We start from the raw sequence: 25,561 nt of genomic DNA, 5'->3' as shown, positions 1-25,561 counted from the left end.
TGGCAGCTCCCAATTAGCCGGGGCCGGTGATGTCAGTGCCGCTTTCCTGGGTGGCTGCGCCCACTCCAATCGGCCTTGGCAGGGCTTCCTGGCCATTACCTTCTCCCTTGGGTGGGAGGGGTGCAAAGGGGGCCACCGTACAGGACAGAGGCCAAGTCCCCTCCCACCATACTCCCCAACCTGGGGCCCGAACCATGTTGTGGACCAGCCCCGGAAAGCGCCATGAAAAAACCAGCAGATGCTACTGAAAAAAAGACTTTAATGCGGCTAATATTCCATCCCTCTCCCCAAACCTGAGCAGCTGGAGAGACCTCAATAGCTGGGCTGCTCTCAGAAGCTGTTGCCTTGGCAACTGCTGGTAGGCCCTGCTCCCCAGGCTACCCCAACCCCAAATTTCAATAAATATAGTGCAGTGGGGTCTGGTCACCCACGAAGCTGGGAGACGAGGACCTGGAATGCCAGAGAGGGCATGTTGCATGGTCTGGGAACTCACACATGCGCACTGCCAAGCACGCACACCGAGGGTCACGTGCACACACAAGAAACCCCCTCGCAGGCATCCTCACGTGACACGCCGTCCCCACACACACACACACACACACACACACACACACACTTTCCTCAGAACCGCAGCATTGAGCACACACACCCTTCCTTACGGACACACACACGACGTTCTATATATATGTGCCTTTCTCTCCATGTTTGGCTTGGAGCCTGGGTGTCCCCTCCTGGCTCAGAGGAATTGGAACAGGCGGGTCTTCCTGGTCTTGGCCAGACTGTACCCTGGTCTAGGGGCCGGGTGTTGTGGCGTTTGCCTGGATGGCCAGGCAGCCGGCTGTGTTGTTGGAGTCGGCCCAGGCGGGGAAGCTGTGCAGGCGGAAGATGGGGTAGCTCCAGCTGTTGATGGCCAGCGTGATCACCAGCACGCCGATGACGTTGAGCAGGAAGCCCGCCCGGGCCTGGCGCGGGAGAGCCGGTGTGAGCGACCAGCGGCTGAGCTGGGTCAGGACCTACCCCGGGGGCTCCCAGGGGCTCAGGAGCCCTCTTACTAGCAAAACTCTCCCTGAGAAGTCCCCCTGTGGCTCTGAGCGCCCCTGCCCCTTGCTTCCACCCCGGTGCTAAGGAGGGAAGAGGAAGCCCTTCACGAGCTTTCAGGGCCTCGGGCTCTGTTCTCCCTGAGGCCGTCTCCCTGGGTGTAGGTGCCTCGCACCCGGGAGGCTTCCCTCAGTTCCTCACCACCTCCTCTCCCCGTCCCGTGGTCTGGGGTTGGCAGGGTCTGGAGATGCTCCAGCTGGGGGTCAGGGTGCAACGTCCCCGCTGTCCTCTCCCCACCCCCTGGCCCAGGCAGGGTTCACTCTTAACTCTGAGAACCTCGGCTGCTTTCGGCTACTTCGTGGTCCACCAAGAAGGAAGGAGAGAGCAGGAAGGAGCGCTGAAGCTTTCAGGCCCCCCCGCTACTCACCATATCGGACACTTTGAGGCCTCCGAAAGAGAAGACGATGGCATTGGGTGGGGTGGCCACAGGCAGCATGAAGGCCAGGGAGGAGGCCAGCGTGCAGGGAAGCATGACATAGAGAGGGTGGAGGCAGATGGCCTGCGCCTGGATGGGGAGATAGTGGGCAGAACTGATCTCAGTCCCCATCCCGGAGAGGAAGATGCGGCCCCCAATTCTCCCACTTCCCCTCTCTGGAAGACAATGTCCCTGCCAACAACATATGCTCTGGTCATGAACCCACCACTTCTGCCAGAAGGCACTGGGTGACCTGGGAAGGGCCCCTTGACCTCTCTGGAGGGGATGAGTGTGCGGCCCTGCCCAGCGGGGCGTGGTGAGGGGAGGGGCCCATAAAACGGATCTCAAAGGGGCTCCAGAGTGTCATCAAAGGCTGCGGGAACGCGCCAGTGGAGGAAGGGGCTGGGGACGCTCTAGGGAGTCATTTCAACCTGTCACCTCAGGACTGACCAGAACAGGGGCTGGGCCAGGGAGGTGGGCGAGGCCACCAAGGAGGCCCATCAGGATACTCAAGGGGTGACGTCACCAGGGATGGAGTGAGTCAGGGATCAGAGGGCCTTGGGGCCTGAGGTAGCTGAAGAGTCTGGGGAAGGGTGGAAGCTCAGGGGTCTTCTCCCGGAAGCGAGAGGAGGTGCAGACAGGTCACTCTGACCTGCAGTCAGGGTCCCTGGGGGGGGGAGGCGGTGGGCAGGAGGGCTGCCTGGAGGAAGTGTGTCTGCAGGACCAGCTCACCAGGGAGGCCAGAATGGGCAGGAAAAGCGTGGTGGTGGCCACGTTGCTGGTGCACTCCGTGAAGGTGGCAACCAGCAGGCAGACGATGAGAGCGATGGCAGGAGGCGGCACGTTCTCCAGTGGGGTCAGCTTGTTCCCCAGCCACTCAGACAGGCCTGATTTCTGCGAGCAGAGGAAGACAGTGTATGAGAGGCTGGGATTCCTGGGGCTCCAGAGTCTCCTGCTGGGGCTCTGGGAGGGTCCTGCTCCTGCCTCTACCTCTCTAGAGTCTTCAGAGTCGGTCTGCTTGGGAAGGAAGATAAGACCCAGCCAGAACCAAAGGCCCCTTTATAGTGATTTTGAAGAACCCTTGGGTGCGGGGAGAAGGGTCGGATGAGAAGCCAGGAGATGGGGCCAAAGGGCCTCCTTGGGAAGCCTGGGGCTTGGTGGGAGTAAAGACTTTAACTCCTTTTACTCCTGTTCTCCCAACCGCTCTGGGGAGCTCCCTGGCCATCCTTCGCCCTCTCCCAGCCTCCTCCAGCCCAGTAGATTGGCAAGGAGAGGGAAGGGGGAAGGGCCCTGGGTAGATGCTGGGAAGAGGTTGACAGGAGAATGGGAACAGTCCACAGGGTCAGGAGGGCTCCAAGGTCTTTCCCTGTCCATGTGTGTCACGCCAGACTGTGAGTCCCAGGGCACTGGGACTTCATCTCATACAATGCTGCCCAGTGCTTGGCATGGCCCGTGAAAATTAACCTCAGATCCAGGAGACCCTGCACCGATCCCTGACCCAGGGAAGCTGCCTCCTGTCTGTGCAGGGAACGAGCTTAGCCAGAACATGGAGGCCCAGGGGCGCAGGCACGTTCAGGGCTTTCCCTACTGGATGGAGGCTCTGGGGAAGGATGCGCTCTCCGGTCCCTGTAGCCTGGCTGGGTGTGATCATGGCGCCCCCTGGTGGCCTGAGGGGGCCAACGGCGTCCAGCCAGTGCAAGCTACTCCCTGGTGCTAAAGGCTGTTGCACCCTCCGCCAGGCAGAGGGAGAGGCGGGTGGAGCGGGGTGGGGCGGGGTTGGCACTGAGAACAGTCCCTGCCCACCAGAGAAGCCTGCCTTCCCCTTGGCTTTGAGAACCCGAACAGCAGGGGTCCTTATGCCTTGTGTTTCCTCCCGCTCCCTTAGACGGGGCTCTAACCTGTCTCTCCAGCTGCTGCCAAGGCTCTGCCCACCAGGAGGCTCCTAAGTGGGGATCCCCTGGGTGGGATAGAAGCAGGGCACCTCTATGGGGCGCCTGGGTGGCACAGTGGTTAAGCGTCTGCCTTCGGCTCAGGGCGTGATCCTGGCGTTATGGGATCAAGCCCCACGTCAGGCTCCTCCACTAGGAGCCTGCTTCTTCCTCTCCCACTCCCCCTGCTTGTGTTCCCTCTCTCGCTGGCTGTCTCTATCTCTGTCGAATAAATAAATAAAAATCTTAAAAAAAAAAAAAAGAAGCAGGGCACCTCTTTTCCTGCCACAGGGTCCCCCTCCCACAGTCTGGGGAGGGGGCGGGGGCCCCTCACCTCGCTGCCCTTGGCCAGGGCAAAGCCGCCCCCCAGCAGGATCACGATATTCCAGGGCATCTTCTCGTTCACGGTCTTCCAGTTGAGGAGGGCAGGAGGGGCCTTCAGCCTCCCTGGGTTTTCTATTTCCCAAACAGAGGAGGACAGGTCACCAAGAGCCAACGGGTTGCTCCTCCCCTCCACTTGGGTCTCTCTGTGGGTCCCTCTCAGAGCTTACCGCATGCGGGAGAGGGAGCTCAGTTCTGCAGCACCCTTACTTTGTCCCTGAGTCCCTGACCCCTTGACAAGTCATCCCAGTCTCTCTGGGCTTTGACTATTCCTGTCAAGTGCGGTTGAAGGAACATTCCATGCTGGAAGGGGGGGGCTGCCCAGAGGCCCCTCCCTGCCCAGTCCAGGTTCTTACCTGGATCCTGAGTCAGCCCTGGGATGTCGGAGGGCACCAAGAACAGAATGACGCCAATGAAGATGGCCACTGTCGCATCGGACGCCATGCTGTGCGCAGGGCAAGGAGAGCAGGCTCAGGGCCACTCAGGGTCATAGGGTGGAATGGCGGTTGAGAGGAGTCCCTCCCAGCAAGTCCTCCCTACCATGTCACCTCCTGGTCTGCACCAGGGGCCTTGCTACCTACCCTGCTCCCTTAGCCAGGGGAGGCCCACAAGTATCCCCCTCTCCCCAGGAATGCTCACCTGTTTCCTTCCTCGTCGGGAAAAGCCAGGTTGCCCCAGCCGAGGAAAAAGCCTGGCTCCCGGGTGAACCATAGCACCACCAAGGTGACAAAGAGGACAGAGACAGCCTTTTCTGCAAAGCTCATGGGGCCCAGCCGCTTGTGTTCTGTTTGGATGACACGGAAGGCTGCCTGCGCTCTCTCCTGTGCCTGTCCCCCAAAGCCAAAGTTCTTTCGGAAGCTGCAGGCAGAAGGGGGGGGCAGCTCCTGAGGACCCCGCATCAGGCAGGGGAGCAAGGGACTCTGAGCACAGGGGATACACTGCTGCCTGCAGAGGCCACCTCAGGATTGCTACACGGAGCCCTGGCCCTGGACCACCCAAGGTTCTGGAAGGAGATTCTCGGGGCTCGTGGCTCTTATTTAGCAGAGGCAAGGCTGGGGCTGCAGGGACGGGTTTCCCCATGCTTAGCCCTGCTCCATCTGCCCCATCGGCCCCCTTTCCCTCCAGAGATTCTCTTGTGCTAAGCCCTCCCTTGCCCAGAGTGGGGAGGACCTGGAGGCCTGGACCCCACGACTCCTTCTGGCCCGACTCGCCACTCCCCTCCTCCAGCAGCCCTTCAGGAAATCCTTCCCTCCCTCTCCTTCCTGCTTCTGGGCCTCCCTGCCCGCCTGAGCCCCACCCGCATCATTCTCGGAGGCGCAGGGGACTGCCACCCACGTCAGTGTGCCCCTTGCTCGACTTAGGTTGACTTTCAACTTTTCACTTGGGCGAATCTCAACTCCCCTGATGGACTGTGAATTCCTCAGTGGCAAAGACATCTACCTCACACGTCTTTGAATCCCCCATGGTGTCCTGCATATGGTGGTCTCTTTGACTACCGCCTAGCCTTGGACCAGCTCCCAGCCTTGATCCAGTCGCCTTGCACCTGCCCAGCTGAGTATTCCAAAGTAGAGCAACGACACTTAAAAACTTTCAATGTCCTCTCTTCCTCCCCACCCAACCTGGGCAGGAATGGCAAATAACTCCTACCACAATACCACCCTTATCACTACTCTCAACCCGCACTGGTAGCAGACATCACCAGTCGATCCCAGACTCATTTCCATCTGAGCTCTAGCAGGGTCTCATAAGATTGTCAACTGAGACCTCTGGTCACTACCAGTAACCCAGGGTTGGAAGGAAGAATAAAACCTGTTCACTAGTCTTGGCCTCAAGGACAAGGTCCCCACCCTTGACGTGGCTCACGAGATCCTCCATCATCTTCCCCTGCCTCCTTCTCCAGCTTCAACTCCTGATATTCCTTTCTGCTCTTTACGTTTCAGCCAACAGAACTAGAGTGTTCCCAAACACATGCCCTTTCTTGCCTCTGCACCTTTGGGTAAGCTGTTCCTGCTGCCTGCAATGCCTTCACCCGATTCTCTACCGGGCTGGCTTCTTGTTCTACAAGATTGGTTCGGTTCAGACATCGTGTCCCCAGGGGGCCTTCTGGGATCTCCACTATCCCGGCCTGCGTTCCCACAGCCCCCGGGCTTCCCTCTGTCACGGCCCCCACCACACCACCATCTGTTAGATGGTGAGCTCCAAGGACAGGGGCTGTGCCTAATAGCTTCTAGTATTCTCGGTGCCTCGCACAGGGCCAGATGTCCAGTAAGAGCACAACAAACGCTCTTGTAACTGGCCACGCTCACTGCGTGCTCCCCAAGCATTTACCAAAGGACCGTGGAGCATTATGGAATGGATCTGGCCTGGGCACCAGGAGACCTGGTTTTCGATCTCAGCATTGACAAATCTAGTTGTAGACCACTCTTGGAGCCTCAGTTTGCTCATCTGCTAAATGGGGTAATATTCTCCACCCAGTAAATCCCTCATACGGGGGGCCAGAGAGGCGTCGGGAGGGAGAGGCCTTCTCAATGGGTCGGTGATTATACCCTTTGCCACAGTGGCTACCTGGTTACTCAGCCGGAATCTCCCAGAGGGTAAGGGCAGGCCCCTGGGCTTCTTTCACTCACGCTGCCACTTACTTGAACCCCAGGAAGAGGATCTGCAGCCAGAGCCAGGAGAGCAGCAGCAAGATGGCCATGGTGGGGAAGGCAAAGCCGAACCAGGATGCAAAGTTCACCACGTTGCCGTTTTGGGGGAAGAGCCTGAAGGGGGATGCGGGCTGTCGCACGATGTGGCCTGTGACCGCCCAGCCCCAGGTGCCTCCCAGCGCAAGGGCAGACCCCCCGCCCCTCTCTGCCCACAGTCACTCACGAGTTGACTTGGCCTTGCAGCACCAGGTTAGGCGTGGTGCCGGTCAGCGTGGCGATGCCCCCGATGCTGGCCGCATAGCACACGCACAGGCTCATGCCCTGGCTAAAGCGGAGCTGCTCCTGCTGCTGTCCCGTGGGCTCTGGAGACGCGGCCGGGGCAGGCAGGACCTGCCCGCTATCTGGGAACGAAGGCAGCTCAGCTGGGGGTGGGCCTTGTCCGTGAGCAGCCTAGACCCGCGCTGGGGGTAGAGGGGGTCGGGGGCAGAGGCTGCGTCCAGGTCTGCAAGGGCTTGCACTCCCTGGAATCTCAGGCTGGGTCAACCCTCAGACAGCATCTGGCCCAACCTGTCTCTTGAGAGAGGGAAACTGAGGCACGGAGAATGTGAAAGGATCACCCAAAGTACGCAGGACGAAGGGAGCCTGGATCCCTGACAGCCCACCCAGACTCCAGCTCTCCGCCTCCCCGGGTGACCTAGCATCTTGTTTGGCCCTGCACTGAAGGGAGTCTCAGAACGTGGGATTTTCATTTTGGAACTAGGGACAGGGGCACCTGGGTGGCTCAGTTGGTGGGGTGTCTGCCTTCAGCTCAGGTCATGATCCTGGAGTCCTGGGATTGAGCCCCACATGGGGCTCCCCGCTCTGTGGGGAGTCTGCTTCTCCCTCTGCCTCTGCCTCTCGTGCTCTCTCTCTCTCAAATAAATAAAAGAAATCTTAAAAAATAAATAAAATAAAACAGGGACAGTCTTGGGCAAACCAGGACAAGTTGGTCGCTGCACCTGAACGCTCCAAGATGACCACCCTGCCATGGATGTCACCTCAGACCCTCCCCAGGAGCTGGGCGCGAGGGGGGCGGTTGGGGCAGGGCGGGGTCGAGCTTCACCTTTCTCAGCCAGCTTGGGCTCTTCCTTCTGGGAGCTGGCCTCCTGGAGTTCGAAGGTGGGGTTGTCGCAGCCTTCCTCCACGTCCTTGCCGGTGGGCCTCTTGTGCAGCTGCTGGAGAACGGCGTGCGCGATGGGCACCATCATGGCCGTGGTGGCCGTGTTGCTGATCCACATGGACAGGAAGGCCGTGACCAACATGAAGCCCAAGAGCAGCCTGGGGACAGACGGCGACCGTCGGACGCGCCGGCTGGGGCTCCGGGGCCCCTTCAGGGACCGGGTCCCCCGCACCCTGCCCGCTCCAGGCTCTCCAGCCCTGGTTGGTGGGAACTCACAGGGCGGGCCGCACCCCAGTGATGAGGAGCACACGGAGAGCGATGCGTTTGTGCAGATTCCAGTGTTCCACGGCGATGGCCACCAGCAGCCCCCCGACGAACAGGATGTTGCTGTCCTTAAAATACTCGACGCAGACCTGGCGGGCAGGGACAGCTGAGGGGCAGGAAGGGGTCTCTCCCTGCCCCTGGCCTCACAGGCTACAGTCGCTGACATTCCCACGAACAGGGGCTGGGCTCCTGGGCTCTCGGAACCAAGTGGAAATGGTCTTTGGATTATCTTCCGTTTAAAATTAACCAGGTTCTGGGGCGCCTGGGTGGCTCAGTGGGTTAAGCGTCTGCCTTCGGCTCAGGTCATGATCCCAGGGTTCTGGGATCGAGCCCCACGTCAGGCTCCCTGCTCAGCGGGGAGCGGGCTTCTCCCTCTCCCGCCCCCCCTGCTGTGCTCGCTCTCTTTGTCAAATATATAAATAAAATCTTTAAAAAAATTAACCAGGTTCCTCTCTTCCCGACAAACCCCTTCTTTCTCCCCTCAGAAACGAGTGGGAGATAAGCTAGCCTGATTCCAGTCATGTCTCAAGCCACTGACTGGGGGATAGAGAACTTAGCGCCGACTCTACAAAGTAGAGCAGTGGGTCTCCGAGTGTGGTCCAGAAGCCGGCATCGTCCCCGACCTGGAGCTTGCTGGGCACGAAATGCTCAGGCCCTGCCCCGGATCTACTGACTTTGAAACTCTGGGGTAGGGCCCAGCAGTCTGTGTTTTCACCAGCCCCGCAGGTGGTCCTGAGACAGGCACGCTTATGCCTACGTTTCAGAGCCTTTGACCCAGGAGAATACAAGTTCTTTAGCTGACTTTCAAGTCCCCCTTTCCTGGGTCACCAGGCCTTTCCACCTCCCTGGCCTACACCTGATCCACTTTGAACGAACTCTCCACACCGACCATGCACTTGGCATTTCTAGAGTGCACCCTCACCCGCCCCTAGCCCCGTCATCCTCTAGCTGACTCCTCCCTTAGTGCTCCCTGGCCTGCCAAGCAGAGGCAAGGACTCCTCTTCTGTGTGCCCTGTGATGAGACTTTCTCCATCACTGGTGTTTTAGGGCAGAACCCCTCCATACCAGGAGCCTTACCTCAGAGGCATCCATTATGCCCATCATGGGGTACAAGACGATGGGGAAGAGGGCGGTGACAGCCAGGGGCAGAGCCTCCGTGCACCAGAAGAGCGCCATGAGGATGATGGAGTAGGCACAGTAGGATTCCTGCGGGCGGGAGGGGAGTAGCAGAGCGGTTGGAGGGATAGGCCTGTGTCCCAGGGTCATGGCACCTCTTGCCCCCAGAGAAAACAGGCCATTTGCAACAGTGTGGGGAGAGCTGCAGAACCCACAGTCATTGATTCCTGAGTCCAAGGTCCCATTTCAAAACGGAAAGAAAAAACAAAGCAAGGCACTCACCACCTTGTCTTTGACCTTGGGGAGCCCAGACATTATAATCCAGCCACACAGGAGGGACTGGAGAGCCTAGATTTGGGTATCAGGACCCACCCAGCCCGAGGGGACTGCAGGGGGCCAAAGTGAGGATCCCCTAGATGAGACTGGGGCCTGGCCAATGTGGATGGACTCCTGCCTGGCACCCTGGGCTTCCCTGGCTTTGTCAGCGCCTGTAAGAATCTATTTGTATGATGATGCAATTAATGTTAGTCCCCTCTCCCAGAAGGGGAGCTCCAAGAGGACAGAGTTGGTTTTGTGGCCACTGGGTGCTTAGAGCTCAGGACCCAGCAGGCTTCAGAGCAAATCTTTTCTGAATGAATGAACCAATGGGAAGTTTTGGAATAGTGGGAGGTCTCCTTCCCAGGAGGCCTGGCATGACCACAGCATCACACAATTCCGGAAGATGCCATACACATTTACAGAATATATGAAAGGTTCATTAATCCCCGAGTTGTGCAGGGAATTGGGGGGAAACCCTGAGTCATTGTCTTATAAGTCTTGGGGTACCAGAAACTCTCCTTTCTTTCACGGGGCCCTCGAGTCTAGAGAGGCCTGACCTCAGACCTGGGAGGGGACCTGGGGCAGAAATGGAAGTCAAACAATCAGCCTCCAGTGTCATGGGGCCACCGGAGGGCAGGCAGGTGAATCATTAGCTAGAGGGAGGCCTTTTGGGGCACCGGCCCACTCTTTGCCGAAGGGGCTGCGGGGCTTCGTACTGGGACAATGGGCTGGGAGGCCTCTCCTCTCTCACCTGTCTCAACTGCCCTGCCCCTTCTTGTTTTTTTCACCTGATTCTGGGCTGTATGCACCCCAGAGTACCTCTTGCCCTTCGTGCCCTGGAGCTTGGGGAAGGTCCCTGGTGGTAGCCTGGGGGAAGAGGCAGCTGCTGTTTATGGCGCAACTTTTAGGAGCTGGGTGTCTTCCTGCTGGTGTTACCAGTAACTCAAACAGCCCTGAAGGTGGGTGTGGTGGGCCCAGGATCCAGAGGAGCTTGAGAGGGTAAGCGGTTTGCTCAAGGTCACAGAACTGGGGGGTGGCAGAGCTGGGACAGAACCCATGCAAGGCATCCAAAGTGCAGAACTCCAAGGGCGTCTCCCCGGTGTTCTCGGAGAGGGCACCTGGAGTGGAAGGGGACGCAGCCCGGGCTGTGGAGCCATGCCTGCAGGACGCCAGGCTCGCTTTCTCATCAGAAAACTTCCACCAGCTCTCCTCACCCTGAAGCGAACTCTTTGGCCCCAGGGGTGGGGCCACCTTGACCTTTGCCCAGAGACCCAGCCCTCCTTCTCCCCCAGCGGGAGGCCGGTTCTGCTGAGGTTGCTGTTCTCAACCACTTCCTCACCTACGATTGCGATTGCGAGGATTGCGGGGCTGGTTACTGATCTCCCCAGGGCTAAGGGCAGGCCGGCCCTTCTGGACCCTGGCATCCCCTCCCCCCAGCTAACTCGGAATTCTCTGGCCGGAGACAAGGAGGGGGCTGGGGTGCACAGTCACTGCTGATTCAAGAAGAAAGAGCTGCTAACAACAGCAGAAGTATCCTGAGGACTTCGTGCCAGGCCCTGGGCGCCGCATGCTTCGGGGAATTGTCGCATTTCATGGCTTGGTGAGGTAATGACTATTGTTGCCATTTCACAGATGGAGAAAAGAAGGCACAAATGAATGAAGTCAATGGCTCTGCGTCACATGTCCTCAAGGGAAGCCAGGCTGTGTGGTTCTTAAGCCTCAGTTCTGTCTTTCTGCCCTGAGCTTCATCCCCTCCAGTTGGGGGTGCCCTCCAGCTTCAGGTTCACTGTGACTAGTGGGGTGTATGGGCACGGGCTGGGGCTCCAGATTCAAACAGAACTGTCTTCCCTGGGGCCTGCCTTTTTCTGCCATCAAGCTCCGGGCATGTAAACCCAAACCCCAAACCTTTTGAGCCCCCATTTCCGTGCTCCAGAGAGAGCTGTTAATAGTTAACCCGCCCCTGTAAGCTCCAGTCTATGGCTCCCCTACCCCTTTTACAACTTCCCTGAGTCCCTCTCCTCATCCCCGGTCTCTGGATCAAACCCAAAACCGGTATCGAAGTCCCATCCAGAAGCCTCCTCTGGCCCCGGGAGCCGTGGCCCCGTGTCTCCAACCCATCCTCCTGGGCAGTCTTGTCCGGCTGTAGCATAACTTGCTGACCTGTTCTTCCTGGGTCATAGGGTTCTTAACCGGGGCATGGAATTCCAAGGAATCTGAGGGAAAACTATTTCATCTTTACGCTAACATCTAACTCAGGCTCTAAACAGAGGCACCAAAGCCATACTGCGGTGAGTAGTATGATGGGTGATTTTGTCACAAAGGCCCTTGATCGTGGCCATCAGCCGTCAGGTACGTGCACAGATAGGCTCGTGCTGTCATCTCAAAATGTATCTCAAAATATTGTTTCTATCCACTTGTTTTGGCCTTATGGTAGCAATTCAACACTAGATCTTACTTAATGCATGAGTAATCACCTATATTGGCTTTTTCATATTTTTATTACTGTATTTCAAAGTAACTGGTTTCCTTGGTAATCCCATACACTTCATTTTGTGCATTTTAAAGCACTATTCTGAGAAGGGTCCATAGTCTTCACCAGACGGCCAGAGGCGTTCATAGCTCAGAAATGGGTTGGAGTTCCTAAACGAGGGGGGCGACTGGGTGGCACAGTCGCTTAGACTCTTGGTTTTGGCTCAGGTTGTGATCTCGGGGTCGTGAGATGGAGCCCCAGGTTGGGCTCGACGCAGTGCCACTCTCCCCTCTACCCCTCCCTCTGTGCTCTTTCTCTCCCGAATGAATGAAATAAATCTTTAAGGAAAAAAAAGAATCCCTGGACAAACTTTTCAGCTACCTCCATTTTGACCTCAATCTGTACTTTCTAATTGATTAAGTTCTTCTTCTTAAAAAAAAAAAAGATTTATTTATTTGAGAGAGAGAAAGAGAGGGAGCACGGGGGGTGGGCAGGGACCGAGGCAGAGGGAGAATCCCAAGCAGACTCTGCGCTGAGCATGAAACCCTACGAGGGGCTCGAACCCACAACCTGAGCCAAAACCAAGAGTCGGATGACCAGTCGACTGAGCCATCCAGGTGCCCCTAAGTTCTTCTTTCCAGCTTATCTCTTATCTCAGGCAAAAGATGCAGGCAAAGCATCCCGTGATGGAAACCAAAACTCCCCCCCCCCCCGGGCAACCGGGACTGCCCCGGCTGCAGCAAGAACCTTCATGATTGACCCCAAGATGGTGGTCAATCTGCCCTTTCCCGCCCACCTGCAGGACCTTTCCCTTGTCCCACGTGTTCCTTATATAAACCTGGAGGTACGTTCAGCACTTCGGAGACCGTCTTTGAGACGCTAGTCCGCTGTCTTCTGGGTGCCGGCCTCGCTGAAATAAATTCCTTCCTCGTTTCGCCACCACTCGTCTCTCTGCTTTTGGGTTTTGTTGGCGGTGGGTGGCCCCACCTGGTCTGTTTGGGGCCCTCACAGCCAGGTGCTCTTGCTCCCTTGGGCCCCACTTACATCCCTGCCTTAAAGTGAAGGGAAAGAAAAAAATGACCTAGCACCCGCGATTGTGGCTTCTCTGAATCACCTTGGGAACTTCCTAAACTTCCAAGTCCATCTCCAAGTGGAATTCCTCTCGCCGGAAGCAGGGGTCTACAAGGCCCAGTGATGCGGTGTGAGCCAGAATGAGGAATCGACAGAGGTCAGGCATGCGTAGCTGGGTGGGCGCTCTGCCTACATTCTCTCTCGTTTCCTCCTCACATCTCTGTGGGGCAGTGGTTCTCGCTCCTGCTGCTGAGGGAGGAACCTGGACTGGCCAAGCCCCGCTGGCAGCCTATGGTGTGGGACCCTGTCAGCTTACGCTCTGGCCACTGGCAGCTCCCCAGGGCTGCTGGCAGCACACAACTCCACACGCCAACCGATACGCATAGCCTGCACTGCTGTCCGTGGTGGCTCAGCTAGCAGCAGGGAAGAGTTTTTTTCCCTGGCAGCTAATGCTTCTTGCTCCCTCTGTCATTCCCTCCCCCTTGCCCAGGCCAGCAGGGGAGGTGCTCCCCAGCTCTGTGCCTTGGCTGAGGATTTGCTCCTCTCTCGGTATCCGTTTACAGGCTCCTGAGGACAGGGAGTGAGTCTTTTCACCTCCCTGTCTCACCCCTGGCTCTTTGGCTGGTGCTGACCCGAGTGTGAAATCTTCCTTTCTCACTTGTGCCACCCCCACCCCCACCCCGGGAAGTCCCTGCTATTGGGAGCCCCTGGGGGGCAAGCCCTGGGCCCCTCAACTGTTCATCAGGCACTCATTGGACAAATACCCTCTCCACTCCAGGTCTGTAGTCCTGCTGGTTCTGTTCCTCAGATGCCCCCATTGACTTCTCTCCAGCCTCAGCCACCAGCCTTGTCCAAGCCCCAGCATCTGTCACCAAGACTCCTACAAGATCTCCTCATTCACCTCTCTTCCTCTCTTGCCCAAGAAATCTCTTCTCCTTGCTGCCTGCAGAGTGATCTCGGGTCACCACCAACCCTCCCCAGTCCACCCCAATCCTCCAGCATGGACACACTCACCTTAGAGCAGCTCAGATACCTGCAGAGTATCCATCCCACTGCTCTCAGGAGAAGTTTGGGGCTCATTTGAGCCTCTCTTCCTTGCTCTCTGCTCCAGCCACACTAACCCTCTTCCAGTTCCTCAAATACTCCATCCTCCTCCCAGCCACAAGGCCTTTGCACACACATAATTTCCTGTCTTCCCACTTTGCCCAGCTGATGTCTACTCATTCTTGAGATCTCAACTCAAGTATTCCTTTTTCAGGGAATCCTTCATGGGTTCCAGACTCAGTTGTATTCCCCGTTTTCACCCACTGTGTACCTCCCCTGTACCGGTTCTGCATAGCACTCATCACAGGCTATAATTAAACACTTCGTTTCATGAATATGGTGAACATCAACCTTTTTCATCAGACCATAATCTCTAGGGAGCTAGGCCCGAGTCCCTGTTTGCCCACCCCATCGGGCACCTACACGGAGTTGACAGTGTGAATGCATGAATGAGGCATGAGTCAGGCTCAGCCCTGGTGCTCTGGGAGTCAGTGCCCCCACGTGGGCTGGCCCCTAGGCCCACGGTGGGCAGGCTGCCCTGCAAAGCCAACAGCGGACAGAAGAGAGAAATGCTCAGAGGGCTTCCAAACCCCAGGGTTGGCAGCTTGCTGCTTCTGTAATGGGAAACACAGGTCAGAGGTCAGCAAACCCGTGTGCCCAGGCCCAGCTTTATGGCTGTGTCCTTGCACAAGTTATGTCACCTCTCTCAACTTTGTCTTTCTTTCTTTCTTTCTTTCTTTTTGGTAAGCAACACTGATCATTTCCAGCTGTACACACGTTTACCTCTGTTTCCTTATCTGCAAATGGGAATAAAGGAAACAGCTGCCTCACTGGGCTGTACAAGGATAAAGGATGTGAATATGTCATGAGGGGCCATCGATGGCAGTGAGCAGATGGTGGGGTTAGTGTTGGGAGATGAATGTACTCCCCGGGCCCCTGCGGAGCCAGAATGGATTCACGAGGCACACATGGAGACAAAAGTTCCAGAGAGTCTGGGGCAGACTCTGGGCCCGGGGTGTGGGCAAGGTGTGGGACCTGTGGGCATCATGGCCTTTACCCGTGACGGGCACAGAGCAGCCTGTGGCTGTTGGGCTCTTGGGCAGCTGCAAATATGCCTGTAGTCTCAGAGCTATCACGACTTACCCTCCTGGTGATTGAAGGTTAACCCAGGGAGGGAGGATGGCCTGGCACACAGGGGGTGACCCCCACTGCCCCTGTGTCCCCGGTAAGTAGGGATGCCGCTGGTAGTGAGCACTCCCAGGCCTGGGAGTGAGGTGAGGTACTCGGTGGCAGCCAGCCAAGAACCATGGCAAAGGCGAGACTGGAGTGGATCCCAGAGGAGAAGGGGCCCTTCCTTTCCCGAGCCTCCGTCTGTCTGGGCTGAGGAAGGCTTCCAGAGGGGACACTGAACGGGTGTTGAGGGATGAATAGGAGTTCAGTAGGTGGGTGGGCAAAACGCTGAGGTGGGGGAGTGCGCAGAGAGGCAACAGATCCAGGCATAAAAGATCTTGACGCCTTCTTGGAGGGGCGTATTGCTTGGAAAAGGCCTTGTCTGCCCTGGGGGAGATCTAGGACTTGATCTGGAAGACAGTGCTGAAAAGTGAGGCCCTTTAAGGGTTTTAAGAGGAGAGAGTGACACAGTCAGGTTACTCTAATGCTACTCTATGTGATTTAAAAAAAAATTTATATATTTTATGGGGAACTTGGGTGGCTCAGTTGGTGAAGCGTCTGCCTTTGGCTCAGGTCGTGATCCCAGGGTCCTGGGATGGAGCCCCTCATCGGGCTCCCTGCACAGCAGGGAGATGGCTGCTTCGTCTCCCTCTGCCTCCCTGCTTGTGCTCTCTCTGTGTCAAATAAATAAATAAATAAAATCTTGGGAAAAAATTTAAAAAAGGATTTGATTTATTTTAGAGAGAGAGCATACATGAGCAGGGGGAGAGGGAGAGAGAGAATCCTAAGCAGGCTTCATGCCGGTGCAGAGCCCGACTCGGGGCTCAGTCTCACCACCCTGAGATCATGACCTGAGCCAAAACCAAGAGTCTGATGCGTAACCGACTGAGCAGCCGCCCAGGTGCCCCATCCCCTATGTGATTTTGAAAAACATGTGCACAAGTGTTTGTATATATGTGGGAACATCTCTGATTCAGGGATTTTTACCCTTTTTCCGTACCAGGGTCCCCTTGGCAGCCTGATGAAGCCCTCCGACTCCTTAGAATAATGTTTTTAAATACATGAAATGCATAGAATGCATTTAAATGCATTAGAATGCATTAAAATGCATAGAATTATAAAGGAAACCAATTATATTGAAATACGGTTATTAAAATATGAAAAATGGACAAAGTGATGATATATGTTACCCTGTCTCAGCTAATAAGACCTTCACTGGCTAACGGTTACTGTAATCGCAAAGCCACGAGGAACAGAAACAGCATTTCGAGGTACTTGCACCAGCTTTAATGCAATGGGACAGTGTCCGTGATTTCTCCTGGCGGCAAAATCAAAGATATGGTTAATGCTACTGTGATTCGTTATCTACGTTCATAACAGAAGAAGTACTAAATTTTCTTCAGAGGTTATTGACAATAAAATATAGGGCTTTTCCATCCAGGTTCACAGAGTTCCTGAATTCTCCCCACAGATTCCCAAGGATGAGGGTCCCTGCTCTGGAGGGTGGCCCCCATGCTGCCACTGAGGCTGCCCCCTGGAGGGGCACGGGGACGAGGGTGGGAGCAGGACCTCTCCGTTTCACTGTTCGGTACTGTCAGATGTCAAACGATGTGAGTGTGCCATCTGATTAAATACGTACATCATCTAAAGAGGAAAACAGGGGGGCGCCTGGGTGGCTCAGTGCGTGAAGTGGCTGCCGTTTGGCTCAGGTCATGATCTTGGGGTCCTGGGGTGGAGCCCTGCATCGGGCTTCCTGCTCAGCGGGGAGCCTGCTTCTCCCTCTCCTCCCCTCTCGTGTTCTCTCTCGCTATATCTGTCTGTCTGTCTGTCTGTCTCTCAAATAAATAAATGCTATATCTGTCTGTCTGTCTCTCTCAAATAAATAATCTAAAAAAATTTTTTTTAAAAGATGAAAATAGGGAGCTTATACCCGCTATATTGTGGCAGATGAATTGGAAGACACAGGATGAGAGGCTGGGAGGCCCCAGGAGGCCCTAGGAGGCCGTCCTGGGTGTCCAGTGGGCAGGTGACGGGGCTCAGAGCAGGTCATGGCAGTGGAGATAGGAAGGACGGAGTCCAGAGATGGTAGGAGAAGACAGGGTTTGGGTAATGGGTGATGGCTTGAGTAGGAGGAATGGGAGGAGGACAGCCCCACGTGCCTGCCCTGGGTGTCTAGACACACGGCAGTGACCACAAGGAGAGGGAGGGCTGAAGGGATTTGGGGAAGGAGATGCAGAGTACGCCGGGGTGTGTGATATTCGCTCCAGGAATAATAGGCCTGTGCTAAATACCCAACCAGTTCAAGAGACTGACTATGCAAAGGGGACGGTGGCCAGTCCGTATACAAAAATATGTCCTACAGTCTGCAGCAGCCAGCCGGGTAGGCAAACCGCAACCTCTAGAGCAATTGGCCCAAACAGTCCGGATTTGCTCAGAGACTCCCAGCTTTCCTCAGTTTTGCCCCCACTCTCTGCCCCCAATCTCTACCCCCACTTCCAACTCTGGACCAGCCAGTGAAAGCCAAATACGCATCCCTGACCCTGCTTCTGTCTGTCGGCCCCTCCGGCTTCCCCTGCCAACAGCCTCCAGTCCATCGGGCGCACCCGAAGAATCCCTGCCCCGCCCCGCCCCGCCCGCCTGTGAGGCTCTGCTGAAAGCGAGCGATGGTGGCTCCCTGCCCGCCTTTCCTCTGCCCGATCTCATCCCGAGATCTTTGTTTGTTCCTGCACTGCGATGTGAATGAGTTTGTTGCATCATCGTGTAAGAGGCCAAAGGGAAACAATAGGTTTCTGAGTGTCAGAGAAGACAAACGTGGGGGGAAGAGTCCTGACCTCACAGTTTGGGCTGGGGCCAGCCTGCCTGGGCCCACTGAAAAGCAAAACAGCGGCAGGAGTGACGGAGCAAAGCATTCACATGCTCCGTGGGTTCGATCCCCACAACAGCCCAGGCCTCGCTGCTGGATGGGCAAGGACATAATTAGATAATTTGGGAACAGAGTCCAGACTGGAGAAACGTCTTTCTCCTCCAGGTGTGCCCCTGGCCTTGGAGGCTGGGTCCTTCTAATCCTACTCCCAGGGCCCCTAGAGGCCAGAAAACCTGTCTCTGGGTGGACTGGAGGGACAATACCTCACTGCTCTCGTGCGGGTACCAGCTGCACCTTACCTTCCTGATTCGCAGGTGGGAACACCGAGCCCCCCTCACCTAGACAACAGCCCCTGCGAACAGAAGTCGTCTCTGGAAAACAAATCAGGAGTCCACGCAGTGCCTGGGGCTAGCTGTGCTTTCCCGGGGCTAGGAATTCAGAGGGGAGGCAGAGGGCGCAGGGGGCCACCGTGTACCGAGCCCCGGGTATCGGGGACCCTCTGTACTCAGGTTCTCTGGTTCTACGAGCAGCCCCTTAGAGAGGAGAGGAGAGGGTTGGGGAGGTCACACAGCTGTACGTGCCACAGAGTGGATTTGGACTCACATCTGTCTGGCTCCCAAATCCCTGTTCTGTTCCTTGGACTCTGCCTTCTGGACCAAGAGCCGGGAGTTTCAAAAGATAGAGGCGGACCCCAGAACGGAGGTCCAGATTCCACGTTCGGTCTTCATGCCCAAAGTGAATCATCTGAGTCCTGCTCCGTCTCTGGGGCTCAGGAATAGCTTTGAGTCAGGGTATTTTAATTACACGGTCTTAGAGCTCACGTGGCAGGCAACACAGCGTACTGCTCGCAGAGTCTAGGAGTGCAGCGGCTGATTCAGATTAAGTAGTTCTGCCTTCTGTGCTTCCTGTAAATACAATCTGGATTGCAGCTAAGCTCTGTCCTGGCAAACCCTGTGCCCCTAGGAGACTGTTTTTCCAGATGGTCCCATGGAGGGGGGCACCTGCATTTTTGACCCTAAAAACCCTCACTCCTTCCCCTGGCCTTGCAGGGCTGACAACACTGGCTGCCCCCCCCCCCCCCCCGCCTCTCTACACCATCTTCTCCTCGCTCAGCTCCCCATGCCACGCTGGCCTTGTTCATCCCTCCAGCTTGCCAAGCTCGCTCCTGGCCTTGGGCCTTTGCACTCCGTGTTCTGCCTGGGCGGCTCTGTGCTCAGAGCTGTGCTTGACTGGCTCTCACTTGTCACTCAGGTCCGAGGGTAAATATCCTTGCTCCGGGCGGCCTTCCCTGACCACCCTGTCCCGAGCAGCCGGTCCCTAAGCCACAGTCACAGCCTGTCCTACGGTTTTCACAGCATCTGCTTCTGCGTGTCTTTCCAGCCCCATCCGCCTGCACCTAAACAGTGCTCCTGACATAGTTCTTGCTCCCTGATGGGTGAGCGAGGGGGCGAATGCACGGATGCGTGTGAGGGTTAGGGCCCAGCCACGGCGCTGCTTCGCCGTCCGGTTGCAGGGCTCGGGGAGCAGTGAGGAGGCCTCGGGCCCCGCTGTACCTCATCCCCTGGGACCACCAGAGGACGACGAACATTTCCAGGATTCGGTTGCTATTTCTAGAACACACCCGACGATTCCAGCCCCTACGCCTTTGCTCCTGCAGTTGCCTTCACCCGGCCTGCCCACTACGGATGCTCTGTTGGCGTCTCACTCAGCCCTCAAGGCCCAACTCAAAGGGCACTGCGTTGGGTTCGCAGGGACTCAGTGGGAAGAATTCACTCCCTCCTCTGAACTCCTCTGCCTTCTGGCTGTACTTCTGTAAACACATGTTCCTCTGACAACAGCCTGAGGGCAGAACCCTGTATTCCTTTTCCGTAACCCCTAGCACAGCGAAGGAGCTCAACAGACATCCCCGACCGCAGCGCAGTGGGAGGACTGGCTGATGGCTGGATGGACGTGAGGGTAGGTGGCTCGCAAGAGGTGACTCACAACGGAGCCAGCAGCCTGTATCTCTGCGCAGCCTCGGGCAGAGACCCCCAAGGCCAGGTTCCAGTTTAGACTTTGCCTTTCTCTAGCTGGGACTTGAGACAAATTGCTACTCTGGGCCTCTATTGATATGTCTGTAAAATGGGATAATAGTAGTACCCTCACAGTAACTCAGAGGTTATTGAGAGACTGAAATGGGTTAGTGCTTTGACGCCCTTGGCACCATGACCCGTACATAAAAAATACTCAATAAATGTGAACCGTTCCAATACAGACACCTGTCTGAGCCTTGCCTGGGACTCTTTTTTCCCACTGCAGGGGTGGGGGGCATGGAGGTAAGCTTGGGGACTCACTGCGGACAGCAGGGACTCCACACAGGGTCCTCTTTGCCCACAGTCACGCATTCATTCGGCAAGGGTTTGTTGAGCCCCTGCTGTGTGCCAGGTCCTGGGAATTCCGCGTGGAAAAAGACAGAGCCCCTGCTGTCAGGGAGCCTGCCCTAGTGTAGGGGGGTCAGAGAGTAAATGGAAAAGAGACAAGGGCGCTGTTTCCGACAGTGAAAGTCCTTCACATAGAACAACAGGGTTTCCTAATAGGGCAGGACTGGCGGTGGTCAGAGAAGGCTTTTTCTGAGGGGATGGATTGAGGCTAAAACCTAAGGAGTGAGAAGCAGTCCTCCGGGAAAGAACATTCCAGGCAGGGGGATGAGCAATTTGAGGAGCACGGAGAAAGCTGGTGAGGCTGGAGAAGAGTGAACGAGAAGGAGGATCTGAGGCCTTGGGGACCACGGGGGCTCCAGGGCTGGGGCCCTGGGGACTCCTGCCTACCCTAAAAGGTTTGGATTGTATTTCGAGTTTGACGGGAAGCCTGCGGAAGGGCTTCCACAGGGTACTGGTTGGGTGAAGAATGGTCTGGGGAGGGATAGGGAGAGGAGAGAGATGATGGCGGCCTGGACCCACTTGGGAGGCAGTGGCAAGCACTTCCGTGCAGAGTATTTCGTGGATCTCGAGTCAACAGGACCTGCTGGTGCATGTGGAAATGAAGGACAAAGAGGAGTCAGGAATGGCTCTGGGGTCGCCGGGCTGGCTCCGTGGGTAGAGCATGCGACTCTTGATCTCGGGGTTGTGAGTTCGAGTCCCACGTTGGGTGTAGAGATTACTTAAAAATAAAATACTTGGGGGAAAAAAAAGAAAGAAGGACTCAGAAGTAGACAGCTGAACCACATCTTGCTAAGACGGCAGGAAGAGCCAGTTGGAAAAGATGAGCAAAGCAGCGTTGTTTTGGTGGTAAGTGTAGAAACATGGGCTCTTTAAAAGAGAAGATTCAGGAGCAAATGTCCTGGGTTAGCTGGGTAATACTGAGTTTAGGGCTGGGGTTAAGACTGCGGAGTTGTCCCTATGGAGACAGCAAAAGTCACTTAGGGGGAGAGTGGGAATAGGGAGGGAGCTGGGGAGTGGAGGGGGTGTGGACGTTACCCTCTTGGAACCTGGAGCTGTCTTAAGGAAAGACACACAGACTTCAAGGCCTTTGATCTTGAGACAGAGAAAGTCGGCCTCTGTGGAGGGGGTGTGGGATTCAAGGAGGGTCTGTTTGTTTGTTACGGGGAGAGATTGCAGCTTGTGTGTGTTGATGGGAGAGATTAGGGGAGAGGGGAAAATTGATGAGGCTGGAGAGGGGATAATTACGGGAGCAAAGTCCTTGAGAGGAGCTGGTTTCCAGGGCCCGGCGGAGGGGCTGGACTCCACAGGTAGGACCGGGAACAGTTCATCCGAATCGGGACAGGGGCGGTGGCCTCTGTGAGGCCAAAGCAGGCAGCAGGGCGGGGTGCGGCACAGGGCAAACAGGGGCTCCCCACACCTAGCCCTCCCGCCAGGAGGCCTGACTTCTCCTCCTGCCTCAGGCTTTTCTGTGTGACCTTGGGCAAACGGCTCCTCTTGCTGGGCTGTACTTCCCTGAGGAAAATGGGAATCAGGGTCCCTGTCTGTCCTTCCTCCTGCGGTTGACATACTTGGCCCATAGTGGCTGAAAACCCGTCGGATGGGTCCCCAGCACAGAGCTGGCCCTGGCTTAGGCCAGAGAAGAGGGTCATCTTAAAGGTCAGCCAGGCCTTGTCACTTTCCAAGTGTCAGGGGCTCAGGAGCTGTGCCACGGCATCCCCCATTCTCTCACCCCTTTGGGTTACCGGGAACAAAAAGCCTGCCTCGATTTCCCTTTTTGTGACAAAAGGCTGAAAGTGGCTCAGTGGGCAGTCCTGGGGCTGTGGGGTGGGGCCAGGGCCAGGATTCTGTCTCCGCAGCCCGGAGGAAGCAGGGTGTCGATAGACAGCGCAGGCTTCGGAGCTAGACTGCACCCCCAGCTCTGCCACTTTCTGTGACCTACCAGAGGGACTTGCACTTTGAAGCTTGAGCTTCAAGACCCTCTTCCTGAACTGACCCTTCCCCAAAACCCCATAATTTTAGATTCATAACTGTATGCTCCTTTACTTACAAGGGGGCCTCCAAAGGGTATTATAGGCAAGCTCCGTGAAACCCGGATCTGCCTTGGGATTTGGGTAAGTGACTTAACCTCACTTTTCCTATCTGTACAATGGGATAGTCAGGCTTGCCTCTTAAGATGAGAGGAAGGATCCAGCGGGAGAAGGGGGAAGATGAGAGGAAGGGTTACTGGGTGCACGGCCCAGGGTATGCGGTGGGGGCTCCAGTAAATGGGAGCCAAAGTTATGGCTTCTGCTGCTTGGTGGAGGGAGGCAGGAGGCTGCGGGACCTCTCCCTCCATCCAGGGTGTGCTGTCTATGGTGCCCACTGGCAGTGGTCCCGTTGTCCAGTTCCTACCCCTCTCCCTCAGCTGACTTAGCCCTTGGGATCAAGGGTGAGCTCTTTATCTTTCTGTTTACATTCTTTTTTTTTTTTTTTAAAGATTCTATTTATTTACTTGGGGGAGAGAGCGGCAGAGGAAGAGGGAGCCCGATGCAGGGCTCGATCCCGGGACCCTGGGATCATGACCTGAGCTAAAGGTAGAGTCTTAACCGGCTGAGCCACCCAGGCGCCCCTGTGTTTACACTCTTAAAGGCACAAACTGCCTGAAGCCAGCTTCCTCCTACTCCCTTCCCACCCGGCTCCAGCGGCCAGCCCCACTCAGGGCCCGCGGAGCCCAGCAGGGCTGGCCGAGCATACAGTAGGCAGATAACCACAGCTGCCTCCACCTGCACCCCCTTTACGGAACTGGCTCCCTATCTTCCAAGGCAGCAGATTCGACTGCACCGAAGCAATTCACCTCGGGCTGCTACTCCTGGGTGCCCAGCAAAAGCCCCCTTTGACCTCTTAACCCTCAGTCTCAGGAGGGCCAGGAGGTCACAGCCTCATTTCCAGGACAGGGAGGGATGAGGAAACTCTGCCGGTCCCAAGGATGCCCAGCCCTGGTCCGGACTGCCCTCCCCTGTCCTTCCTCCACCCCTTTGGAGCCAAACCCTGAGTCCTTACCTTGGTGGGGACGAGGATGGGCAGGGGCAGCAGTAAAATGGGCAGAAGGAACACAAGCAGGTAGATGCGATAGGCCCACAGGCCCTGCCAGCAGGTGGCCATGGTGTGGACCCGCAAGGGCTGCCAGAGCCGCCGCCTCCGGGATCCACGGAGCTGAAGGAGCGATGCCGCAGGTAGGCGGCTGGCCAGGGCCAGCTTATATAAAGCTGGTTGAGTGTTAACCATTGACCCACCCTGGCAATCAGACTGTTTTGGAGTCCAGGAGGTGAGAGTAAGGAGGAGGGACCTGCGGGAGGTGTAAAGATCAGGAAGACTTTGCAAAGAAAGGAAGCAGGCAAGATCAAGGAATAAAAACAACTTCAGGGTTCTTTCAAGAAGTTAAGCCCAAAGTTAACTCCTTCTGTGCATGGAGGCTGCCAGGGGCTGCCTCTGGAGGAGCTGGAGAAGGAAGGGTGTCTGGGAAGCCCCACAGCAGGCCTCTGCGGGGCAAGACCCCTGGCCCCCTCGCCAGCTCAGCCTCTGCTCGCTCCCTTTATTCCCCCAAAGCTGGTTATCCGCAGAGCAGTTCCTCCTGGGCCCAGTGAGGCAAGCCTGCCTCCAGAGACGCCTGCCCTCCAGGAGTTTCCAGTCTCAGACTGAGGCCAGCCAATCTGAAGCAAGCCCTCCCCCTCCTCCTCCCAGGGATCAAGGAAACTGTCAAAGTTACCTGTCCTGACGATCTCTTATTTGCTGTGTGACATTAGTCCATCGACTTAACCTCTCTGAATAACCACTTCCTTGTTCTGCTGGAACATTTTCCTATTACGAGGCATAAATGAGACAACCTGTGGTATGTTGATTGTATGGTATGCTGATCAGTTTTTTAAAGCTCTTCCTGGTCCCCCACCCCCACCCCAAAGTGTCATAGAAGACCAGAGAGATCTTTATCTCTCCATTTGTACATCATCCGTCCATGCATTCACCCATCCCATTCACCAAACAAGGATTTGGCACCAGTTATAGATTCAGCCCTGTATTCAGTGCCAAGGGTGCAGAAATTCAGATGCTGCTGGTAATAGTGAATATTTGTTTAGCATTTGGTACAAACTGGTTAGTGTACTATTTCATTTACTCTGTAAACCAACGCAATGAATTAGGTGTAACTCCATTTTACAGGTGGGACCACTGAGGCCCCAGGACACAGAGCCAGCCAGAATTCGAACATGCTTTCTGAGTGCCCTGGGGAGGTCCAAAGCCATCCAGGGGCTCCAGGTGAAAGGAGAGAACGAGGAGCGTGGGGCAAGGGCTCCCGGAGAAGGTGACCTGTGAGCTACGCCCTCGAAGCTGTCTCATTTGGTCGCCAGGTTCTGAAGGGAAGATCACTAGCAGAGAAGAGCGAGCTAAGGCCTGCAGGGTGGTGTGTGCATAGAGGTGTTTGCGTTGGAGGGGGCGGGTTGTGGATTGCAAGGAATTGCTGGCGTCTGTGCGCCCAGAGCCTCTGTCTCCCGGTGCCGTCACCCTTCCCCCACCCCCTAACTGCACACAGGAGAAATTCGATCCATATTTCCACGATTCTGTTGATGATGCCTGTGTGCCTGGGTAAGAAGGCAGGGTGTCGGGGAAAGTGTTTCAGGATGTAAACATAGCCTGGGCAAAGATGCGGAACCGTGGAGGAGTTTAGAGAACAGAAGGATCTCTGTGGTTGGAATATGGGTTTGTGGGGGGCAGGACTGAGAGCCGATAGCCACATTTCCAGGGTGTTCAACGGCCTGGCCTGGGCTGGTATGCCAATGAGATACTCCTGGAGCCAGTGAGGTCTGTGGGAGAGAGACCCCCAGTCCCTCTATGGAGGGAATCGGGTCACAGGACTGCTGGGGCCAGGCTGGTGGGGAGCTACAGTAGACCGGACAGACTGGCCCCCTCCACCCCTGTTCGGGTTATGGCTTCTCCCCTCCCACTCAGTTAACACCACCCCCCCCCCCCCCCCCGCCCGTCTGCTTAGGGCAAGGTGAGGAGCAGCCGGGAGGCACAGGACAAAGGGGACAAAGGGTGTCAGATACCCGAGACAATACCTCGATTTGTCTTAACCCCGAGGTGGCCTCTCCTGTGGCCTGAGGC

At 56.3% G+C, this 25,561-nt stretch overlaps 1 protein-coding gene across 1 annotated transcript; it reads right to left on the bottom strand.

Moving 5' to 3' along the window:
- Window positions 1-242: 242 nt before the first annotated feature.
- SLC13A2 (solute carrier family 13 member 2) lies at window positions 243-23,644 on the bottom strand. Its single transcript, XM_045773273.2, has 12 exons — window positions 23,465-23,644; window positions 9,031-9,159; window positions 7,906-8,042; window positions 7,573-7,787; window positions 6,694-6,871; window positions 6,462-6,584; window positions 4,462-4,680; window positions 4,179-4,267; window positions 3,776-3,897; window positions 2,246-2,407; window positions 1,466-1,603; window positions 243-962 (listed from the first exon to the last, which is right to left on the bottom strand). The coding sequence occupies exons 1-12, from the start codon at window positions 23,564-23,566 to the stop codon at window positions 792-794; spliced, it is 1,785 nt and encodes a 594-aa protein (XP_045629229.2). The 5' UTR covers window positions 23,567-23,644; the 3' UTR covers window positions 243-791.
- Between the last annotated feature and the right edge of the window lie 1,917 nt (window positions 23,645-25,561).

The sequence above is a fragment of the Ursus americanus genome, chromosome 23 (assembly GCF_024610735.1).
Source record: "Ursus americanus isolate L20-20 chromosome 23, mUrsAme1.1.p, whole genome shotgun sequence".
Lineage (NCBI taxonomy): Eukaryota > Metazoa > Chordata > Mammalia > Carnivora > Ursidae > Ursus > Ursus americanus.
This window is presented reverse-complemented; position numbering and strand designations above follow the sequence as displayed.

Excerpts from the sequence above, each read along its gene's own strand:
- SLC13A2 (XM_045773273.2), bottom strand. The coding sequence starts at position 23,566 with ATGGCCACCTGCTGGCAGGGCCTGTGGGCCTATCGCATCTACCTGCTT. Across the intron at positions 9,160-23,464 it reads CCATCCTCGTCCCCACCAAG|GAATCCTACTGTGCCTACTC; the intron begins GTAAGGACTCAG and ends TCCCGCCCGCAG. Across the intron at positions 4,268-4,461 it reads CCCGACGAGGAAGGAAACAG|CATGGCGTCCGATGCGACAG; the intron begins GTGAGCATTCCT and ends CCCTGCGCACAG.